This window comes from Onychostoma macrolepis, chromosome 13, assembly GCF_012432095.1.
Source record: "Onychostoma macrolepis isolate SWU-2019 chromosome 13, ASM1243209v1, whole genome shotgun sequence".
Taxonomy (NCBI): domain Eukaryota; kingdom Metazoa; phylum Chordata; class Actinopteri; order Cypriniformes; family Cyprinidae; genus Onychostoma; species Onychostoma macrolepis.
In genome coordinates this window covers 23,221,054-23,230,401 of record NC_081167.1, presented here as the reverse complement: position 1 = coordinate 23,230,401, position 9,348 = coordinate 23,221,054, and the positions used below count along the sequence as shown (strand labels likewise).

Sequence of the window (9,348 nt, the reverse complement as noted above, 5' to 3'; positions counted from 1 at the left end):
CAATAAGTCCAATGAGAGAGAGAAAGAGAGAGAGAGAGAGAGAGAGAGACTCTGCTCCTCCCTCTGTGCCTCCTATAAAAATATGGGGCTCGTGACCCCCGGTGCTCGGTGTAACCGGTAATCTTCAGGATGGCGACTCCTCTAACGGACCAGGAGAAGCGAAAGCAGATCAGCATCAGAGGGATCGTCGGTGTGGAGAATGTGGCAGAGCTGAAGAAGGGCTTCAACCGCCACCTGCACTTCACGCTGGTCAAAGACAGGAACGTCGCGACGCCGCGCGATTACTATTTCGCGCTCGCGCACACGGTGCGTGATCACCTGGTGGGCCGCTGGATCCGAACACAGCAGTTCTACTATGAGGCCGACCCCAAGGTGAGTCCGGGGAAAAACACAATGTCTTTTAGAAAGAAGTCACGTGGTAACTTTTGTTTGAAACTTTTAGCCACAGCTAAAAATTTATTATCGAAATGAAATGTAATTTGGAAAAATTATTTGTATTACGTTAACAGTGTGTCATTTTATTGGAATATAAGAAAGATATTTTTACGTTAACATATTGGTGATGGTTTTACCAATACGAAAAAAGGGTAATTTTTATTAAACTATTAAATATTAAATTATTATGGATTAACAGGTTGTAGTGAAGCTGTAGGTCAGGTTAATTAAGTCAGGTGTTTAAATTTTTTAAACATAATGCATTACAAGTAAGTTTTATAGATTCAGATAATATATTTGTTCCAGTTGTTTGTGATTATTACCAGGGTTCAGACTATCATGATAAACCTGTATATATTAGAGAATTTTAAATGTATTAAATAATAATAATATTTTAGAGTAGGCAACTTATTGATTTCCAGTCCTGGAAAAGTTATGAAAATTAATTAAAAAATTCTAGTTATGCACGGCTTAAGTAAGATCACTATAATTTTTTTTTTTTTTTTGTGATGGAAAATAATTTGGCATAATTTGCACCCAATGTACACTCCAAGAATGCTCTGTTTGATTTTTAAATTGTTTATATTTCTGTGTGCTTCAGCGTGTATATTACTTGTCACTGGAGTTCTACATGGGTAGGGCGCTCCAGAACACCATGATTAATCTGGGTCTGCAGAACGCCTGTGATGAGGCTATCTACCAGGTGAGAGAGGACTAAACACTTGTCCATCCATCTGTGCATTTGGCTTTCATTAAATCTCTCTTTTTCCTTTTAGCTGGGGTTGGATATGGAGGATCTGGAAGAGATGGAAGAAGATGCCGGATTAGGGAACGGAGGGCTGGGAAGATTAGCAGGTCTCTCTTTCTTTCTCTCTCTCACACATACACTATACAAATAATTTACCGTATTAATTTAAATTAGCGATATTTACTGTGTATACGCGATCCACAGCTTGTTTTCTCGACTCCATGGCGACTCTGGGTCTGGCTGCTTATGGATATGGTATCCGATATGAGTATGGAATCTTCAACCAGAAAATCAAAGATGGCTGGCAGGTGAATTCACCTAGATTTCCTTAATTTATTAATTAGAAAAGTTCTCATATGCAAGCTTCTGATGTCATAATACAGTTTATTATAGTAGTTCTGACCCATATAACAAATATATATTTTTGGTGTATTTTTAAATATATTTCAGAATACAAAAAAATGCCAAAATGTATCACTAATAAAGATTTTAAAATAAATATATTTCAGATACATTTTAGTTACTTATATTTTCTCATACATTTTTGTATGTTTTCAGATATATTTTTAAATGTATTTCAGATTACAAAAAGTGTCAAAACATATTGCTAATATAGATTTAAAAATCTATTTAAATAAATAAATGTTTCTGTAGGTTTTAGTTACCTATAATTTATATATATTTTCAATCTGCTTATGCTAAATTTATCTTTATTTTGCTTTTCCACAAAATTCTGGGTACTTTACAGTTTGCAATATTTTGTAGGACAGTGTCTGCATAAAAATCAATGTAAATGGGCCAGGAGTCCACTGCGTTTGTGGTCACTGGCCTGGTGCATGTGAGCTTGTCACAGAGCTGATAATACTGCACCAATAGGGATCTCGTGCCAGCAGTAGTAGGTTGATAAGAAACAGCGGCTCAGTGTATTTGCAGAAGGACAGTGATAATGGTGTGTTTGTGCAGTGAAAATGCTCATTTTAAAAAATACACACACTTGACCTTTAACCTGCCCTAGATTTGAGTTCTATGTCCTCCAGTGCAGACCGGCACTGGTGTCCTCTTTCATCATCTCTGTATCATTGTCTGTTAGGTTGAGGAGGCAGATGATTGGTTGAGGTACGGTAACCCCTGGGAGAAAGCTCGTCCTGAGTTCATGCTGCCCGTGCATTTCTACGGCCGTGTGGAGGAAGAGGATGGGAAGGAGCCGAAATGGGTCGACACACAGGTATCAACACAGTTACACGAATAAATACACACCTAAAGGATAGCGGTACCCTGGCCAGGTTAGTAATGCATGTTTGTTGTGTAGGTGGTTCTTGCCATGCCGTACGACACGCCGATCCCTGGATACATGAACAACACTGTGAACACTATGCGCTTGTGGTCTGCACGTGCACCCAACGACTTCAACCTGCGAGACTGTGAGCCATTCACACAACACAATACCAATCCATATTAACTGCAGACATTTATGTGTGATTATATACAAGACAAACATTATAAAAGTATCTTTTTACTAAAGTCAACTTCAAAATTAAAATGTACCCCATTTCCTGGTCTTATTGTGAACGATTCACGAGTGCATAGTATTCCAAAGAAAATTCATTTGTCTTTATTTGTCTGTTTTCAGTTTAACCAGTATTTGTCAAATCAAAATGGATACTAATTAATGTTAAATATTAAATTGAACTAATTTAAATTACTAAATTAAATTACCAGTCAATTTAACCAGTATTTAACAATTTGTAATGGAACTAAATTAAATTATATTAAATTTAAAAATGACTATTAAATATTAAATATCAAATTAAATAAATATTTTTTAATAGCCCTGACATTTACGATTTCGTCAAACACCTGAAATCAGTGCCACTGGAATTTATATGTAATAATTCAATGATGGATGTTTTCTTTTCTTTTCACAGTTAATGTTGGTGATTATATTCAGGCAGTTTTGGACCGTAACTTGGCAGAAAACATTTCCCGTGTACTCTATCCAAATGACAATGTAAGTATATTTTCACCTTTTTAGTCTGTGTGCTTTAGGCAGATTGAGGTTTAAATGGCTTTTCTGCATTCAAACTGCATTAGTCTGCATTAATTATTGTGTGCAGAAAATTAGGTTTCAATTATCCAATGTAAGTGCATCAGATGGTTAATCTCACATCTGATTTCAGATGAGATTTTTGCCCAAACACACTCATTTGTAGCTTTTTGACACTGCAATTTGTGGGTGTTGTAGTTCTTTGAAGGAAAGGAGCTGCGGTTGAAGCAGGAATATTTTGTGGTGGCAGCGACTTTGCAAGATGTGATTCGGCGCTTTAAGACCTCAAAGAGGAACTGCTCTGGACTGTTGTCATTTGATAGCTTCCCTGATAAGGTCTGTTTTCGCTTATACACATTTACAGTAAACATCTCACTTGACCCGAAACAAGCATTCCACACTGTAATTCTGCAGGCACTTACCACCCACGCTAGTCACTACATTAGTGCTTTGCATTATGTTATGAACTTTAAAGTAGTGTACTTGTGTGATACTGCATGTGTGTTTTTCAGGTTGCCATCCAGTTGAATGATACTCACCCTGCTATGGCCATCCCTGAACTGATGAGGATATTTGTGGACATTGAGAAACTAGACTGGGACACAGTAAGATTTATGAATAATTCATGATACACTAATTTTAATAGTTTTATTTAACAACAACAACAGTAGTTAGGGTCGACATTTTGTTTTGTTTTGTACATTCTGAAATGAGTTCTTCTGTGTGAGTATCTAGGCCTGGAATATCACTAAACAAACGTTTGCGTACACAAACCACACGGTTCTGCCTGAAGCTCTGGAGCGCTGGCCAGTCGAACTGTTGGAGAAACTTTTACCCCGACACCTGCAGATCATATACAGGATCAACCAAATACACCTGGATGTGAGTACACTTACACCCAGATTCAGGAAAACTGCATTTACTTTATTATTTATGAGCAATTTTCCAGTTGAAGACAGCTCTTAAATAGAGGATTTGTCAGTTTAGATTTGTCCTCAAAGTGTAGCTAAGTAAACCCACATGCACACTTACATTTAGTGCAGACACCAAATTAATGTTTTTGTATGTGTATGTACGTGTGTGTGTGTGTGTGTGTGTGTGTCTTTGTAGCATATAGCATCTCTGTTTCCAGATGATATGGATCGAATCCGCAGTATGTCTCTGATCGAGGAGGAAGGGGGAAAGAGAGTAAACATGGCTCATCTCTGCATTGTGGGCTCACACAAAGTCAATGGAGTTGCAGAGATTCACTCCGACATCATCAAAAGAGACGTGTAGGCCTCTCTTTATCACATACATACAATCCTACTACATCCCACTGCCGATTATTTTCTTATTTGAATTTAAATTTGATCATTTAGATTCCGAGACTTCAGTGAGCTGGAACCAGAGAAATTTCAGAATAAAACAAACGGCATCACACCACGACGCTGGCTGCTCCTCTGCAACCCAGGACTTGCTGATCTGATCGCAGAGGTCCAACACACACGTTTTTCTCTCATTTTATAACACATTTTGCCAGTTGATGTTTTTATGTTTTTAATTTGTGTGTGTTTGTAGGCTATCGGTGAAGAGTATGTGAAAGATCTGACTCAGCTGCAGAAGCTGAATGATCTGGTCGATGACGATGCTTTCATCCGAGATGTAGCCAAAGTCAAACAGGTTTCATATTAAATTTGTAGATCTTTGTAATCTAGGAGTTAATTTCTTTTTTTCTCCTCTTTATATGCGACCCTGGACCACAAAACCAGTCATAAGTAGCACGGGAATATTTGTATCAATGATCAACAATACATTCTATAGGTCAAAATTATAGATTTTTCTTTTATGCCAACATTCATTAGGAAGGATATTAAGTAAAGATCATGTTCCATGAAGATATTTTGTAAATTTCCTACCAGAAATATATCAACTTGATTTTTGATTAGTAATATGCATTGCTAAGGACTTAATTTGGACAACTTTGAAGGAAATTTTCTTAGTATTTTGATTTTTTTTGCACCCTCATATTCCAGATTTTCAAATAGGTGTATCTCGGCCAAATATTGTCCTATCCTAACAATGATGTATAAATCTCAATTACAAAAAATTGATCCTTATGACTGGTTTTGTGATCCATGGTCACATATAATTTACTACTTTTGAGGTTTTCTGTGGGCATTTCTGACTCAAATGAATGAAATTAGTCAAAATTTTTGACACGTTTTTTTTTTTTGTGTGTGTAGGATAACAAGCTTAAGTTTGCGCAATATTTAGAGAAGGTGTACAAGGTGGACATAAATCCCGCATCCATGTTTGATGTCCATGTGAAAAGAATCCATGAATACAAACGACAGCTGCTCAACTGCCTCCACGTCATCACCATGTACAACCGTATGTACAGAAAACAAACACACACTCACACATGTTGATTAAGCTGTCATGTTTATGTTTTTCAAAATACTTTTACCTATGTAGAGACTCCTTTAAATAAACAACGAAAATTCTGTCATCACTGATTTATCTTTGACTTTCTTTTGTCACGATGTGGGTGGAGAAATGAGGCGAGGACTCAAGTTGCAGGAGAAAATGGGTCTTTTTAATAATAAAACGAAATAAAAAAGGAACAAAAACTACCCCGAGGGGGAAAAACAGGCAGGCAGGCTAGGAACAACAACACTGATAGACATAACTCACACAACATAAATCATCTGACATTAAACAACAGATCAGCACAGGACTGCAGACGTCAGGAGAATAAATAGGGAGACAAAGGAGGAGGGTAACGAGGGAGACACAGGTGGAGCAACTGAAATAATGATGAGGTAACAAGATGGGAGGGGACAGACAATAGACAGGAGAGCACATGGCACCAACAACAAACAACAAGCCATGTGCTCAACAAACAGGCACATTGACCTCTGGTGGCCATCTAAGGCACACCAGCTGATAACAGTGGCATCTGTGCAACACAAAATAAGATACTGAAGAATGTTCCCATCTGTTTCACACACAGGCATCAAAAGGAGCCCCATTAAACCGTTCATACCACGGACTGTGATTATCGGTGGAAAGGTAAAACAAACAACCTTTTCCGAACACACTCACATGCACTGATTTGCAATTTGTACATGTTTAAAAAAGTTTATGGTCAGTTAGATGTTTTAATGTTTTGGAAGAAGTCTCTTATACTCACCAAGGCTGCATTTCTTTGATCCAAAATACTGTAATATTGTGAAATATTATTACAATTTAACATAAGCAGTTTACATTTAAATATATTTTAAAATGTAATTTATCTTTGTGATGACAAAGCTGAATTTTCAGCAGCCATTACTCTAGTCTTCAGAGTGACATGATCCTTTAGAAATCTTACTAATATGCTGATTTGGTGCTTAAGAAGCATTTCTCATTATCATCAGTATTGTGTTGCTTAATATTTTTGTGGAAACTGATACATTTTTTTTTCAGGATTCTTTGATGAATAGAAAGAACAGAAAAGAACAGCATTTATTTGCAATAGAAATCTCTTTCTAGCATTATAAATGCTTGTACTGCAACTTTTGATAAATTTAACGCATTTCTGCTGAACAAAAGTATTCATTTCTTTCAAAATAAAAAATATTACTAACCTCAACCTTTGAATGATAGCGTATGCTTTACTACATATGTTTGTGCAGGCTGCTCCTGGATATCACATGGCAAAGGTGATAATTAAGTTGATCACCTCCGTCGCTGATGTTGTGAATACTGATCCTGTGATCGGCCGTAAACTGAAGGTCATTTACCTGGAGAACTACAGAGTGTCACTTGCAGAGAAAGGTGACATACACACTCACAACGAATATGAGATTGTTTGCGTATTGATGGATAAAGTTATGATTATCTTTGTTTTATCTGCAGTGATTCCAGCTACAGACCTGTCAGAGCAGATCTCCACTGCAGGGACAGAGGCTTCCGGAACGGGAAACATGAAGTTCATGCTGAACGGGGCGCTGACCATTGGCACTATGGATGGTGCCAACGTGGAGATGGCAGAAGAAGCCGGAGAAGAAAACCTCTTCATCTTTGGCATGAGGGTGGAAGATGTGGCAAAAATGGATGAAGAAGGGTAGGGAGTGAGACAAAGAGATTAAATACATGGAAATGGATGCAGAGTAAATGTCATGCTATCTTTGAAGACATTAAACATTCCTTTGTGTGTGTGTGTGTGTGTGTGTGTGCAGCTATGATGCATTACAATATTATGAGAGTCTTCCGGAGCTGAAACAAGCCATAAATCAGATCAAAAGTGGCTATTTTTCACCGAAACAGCCTGAGATGTTCAGTGATATTATCAACTTGCTGTTCCATCATGATCGGTAAAACACTCACACTTTCTTTCTCAAATTCTTACCCTGCAAACTCTCTCACGCTCTCTAAAACTGTCCCCCCAGGTTTAAAGTTTTCGCAGACTATGAGTCTTACGTCGAGTGTCAAGAGAGAGTCAGCGCTCTGTATAAGGTGAACATTATCAAACAAACACATTTTGCCCAAAAAACACGTCAGAGATTTAGATTATTGTTCAGCGTTCTCCTTCATCCTGCTTCATGTAGAATAAAAACCTTTGCAGAACTTTTGTTCAACCAGAGATTCAGACTGGCCAGGTCACATGATTTTAGCAAACAAGACTTTGTAAAAATGGTTTTAACAGTTTTATAATGTAGGTTCAGTTCTGATGAATTTAATGTAATGTAATAAACATGCATGTATAATAAAATACAGACAGTGATAGTTAATTCTTCTAAATGGCCTAATTAGCCAAGTCCTACCTAAAAATGCAAATTATTCATATTTGATGGTGTTTAATGTTTAATAGATTATATTTAATAGATTACACTTTCATAATAGCATTCGTAATTGGTTTGTAAAATGTGTCTGTATGCTTTTTTGTAGCAGTGAATCATTTTGTGAATTAATTGAGATGATTCAGTTTCGAAAAGCTTTGTTTCTCCCATCACTATTTCTCTTTTCATTTTATTTAATTGAGTGTGATATTCAGTGACACATCATCATTACTCATTTACTGACTCAGTTTGTTAATTTCCACCTCCAAGCTATTTTTTTCTGTGAAACACGAAAGTTGAAATTGAAGAATCTTATGATTTAAGAAGATGTGAGACTTAAGAATGATTACACAGTTCTTTTCTATATACTTTAGCAAAGTCAAGCTCCAAAAAATTACAAAGAGACCATAAAAGTGCAATTAATATAGTCCATATTTCTCTGTTTTGGACAGGATCAGAGAGAGTGGACTCGGGTGGTAATTAAGAACATTGCAGCATCTGGAAAGTTCTCCAGTGACCGCACCATTACAGAGTACGCAACTGAGATCTGGGGAGTGGAGCCCACTGACCTGAAGATTCCTCCACCCAGCGAACCCCGTGAAGCTCTGGAGGAAACCGCTCGGGCCCTGCGCAAGAGCTGAACTCGTCAGCACAGTGTCATAGGATCATGAGAAGACTTGTTACAGTAATTAATATAACTACACAACTTAGTAAGAATTCAGTTTTAGTTTTTGCTTTCATTTTTTTCTAAAGGAGTGCCTTGTACAAGCAAAAAGCTCAAATAAACCTCATATTTTAATTCAACATTTCAGCATTGAGTCAGTTTATTCATATAGTATTAGTCAATATAATGATTTTAAGGAAAATGTATAAGAAAAAATGATAATTGTCTAAAAAAGAAGAGTGGATGAGAGGCAGAGGACAAATAGATTTACTTAGAGCTTGCAACACCAAAGTTGTGGGTTCAATTCCAAAGAAACACAATACACACTGTATACATGAATGTAAATATACACTATTGTTCAACAGTTTGTGGTCAGGAGATTTTTTTTTTTATTATTATTTGAAAGAAAACAATACTTTTATTCAGCAAGGAATTAATTGATTCAAATATAAAGTCAATTTGATCAATTTAATTAATTATTTGCTACACTGCTACAAAAATATATATTAAAAAACCAGTTGCTTTGAACTACCTATTCATGAGAGAATCCTGAAAAAGTATCACAGTTTACACAAAATAATAAGAGATATTAATAAAATAGACATAAAAAGAAATTGTTTTTGAGCTTCACTATCACAAAAACAAATGACAT

The 9,348-nt window shown here is 36.5% G+C and overlaps 1 protein-coding gene across 1 annotated transcript; it reads left to right on the top strand.

Moving 5' to 3' along the window:
* The first annotated feature begins 79 nt into the window (after positions 1 to 79).
* Positions 80 to 8,836, top strand: pygl (phosphorylase, glycogen, liver). Its single transcript, XM_058796880.1, has 20 exons — positions 80 to 372; positions 1,037 to 1,138; positions 1,212 to 1,290; positions 1,388 to 1,491; positions 2,274 to 2,408; positions 2,493 to 2,604; positions 3,109 to 3,191; positions 3,426 to 3,563; positions 3,740 to 3,832; positions 3,963 to 4,109; positions 4,338 to 4,501; positions 4,589 to 4,703; positions 4,788 to 4,889; positions 5,453 to 5,600; positions 6,223 to 6,281; positions 6,887 to 7,028; positions 7,110 to 7,317; positions 7,433 to 7,567; positions 7,643 to 7,709; positions 8,485 to 8,836. The coding sequence occupies exons 1-20, from the start codon at positions 130 to 132 to the stop codon at positions 8,671 to 8,673; spliced, it is 2,565 nt and encodes an 854-aa protein (XP_058652863.1). The 5' UTR covers positions 80 to 129; the 3' UTR covers positions 8,674 to 8,836.
* The last annotated feature ends 512 nt before the right edge of the window (positions 8,837 to 9,348 follow it).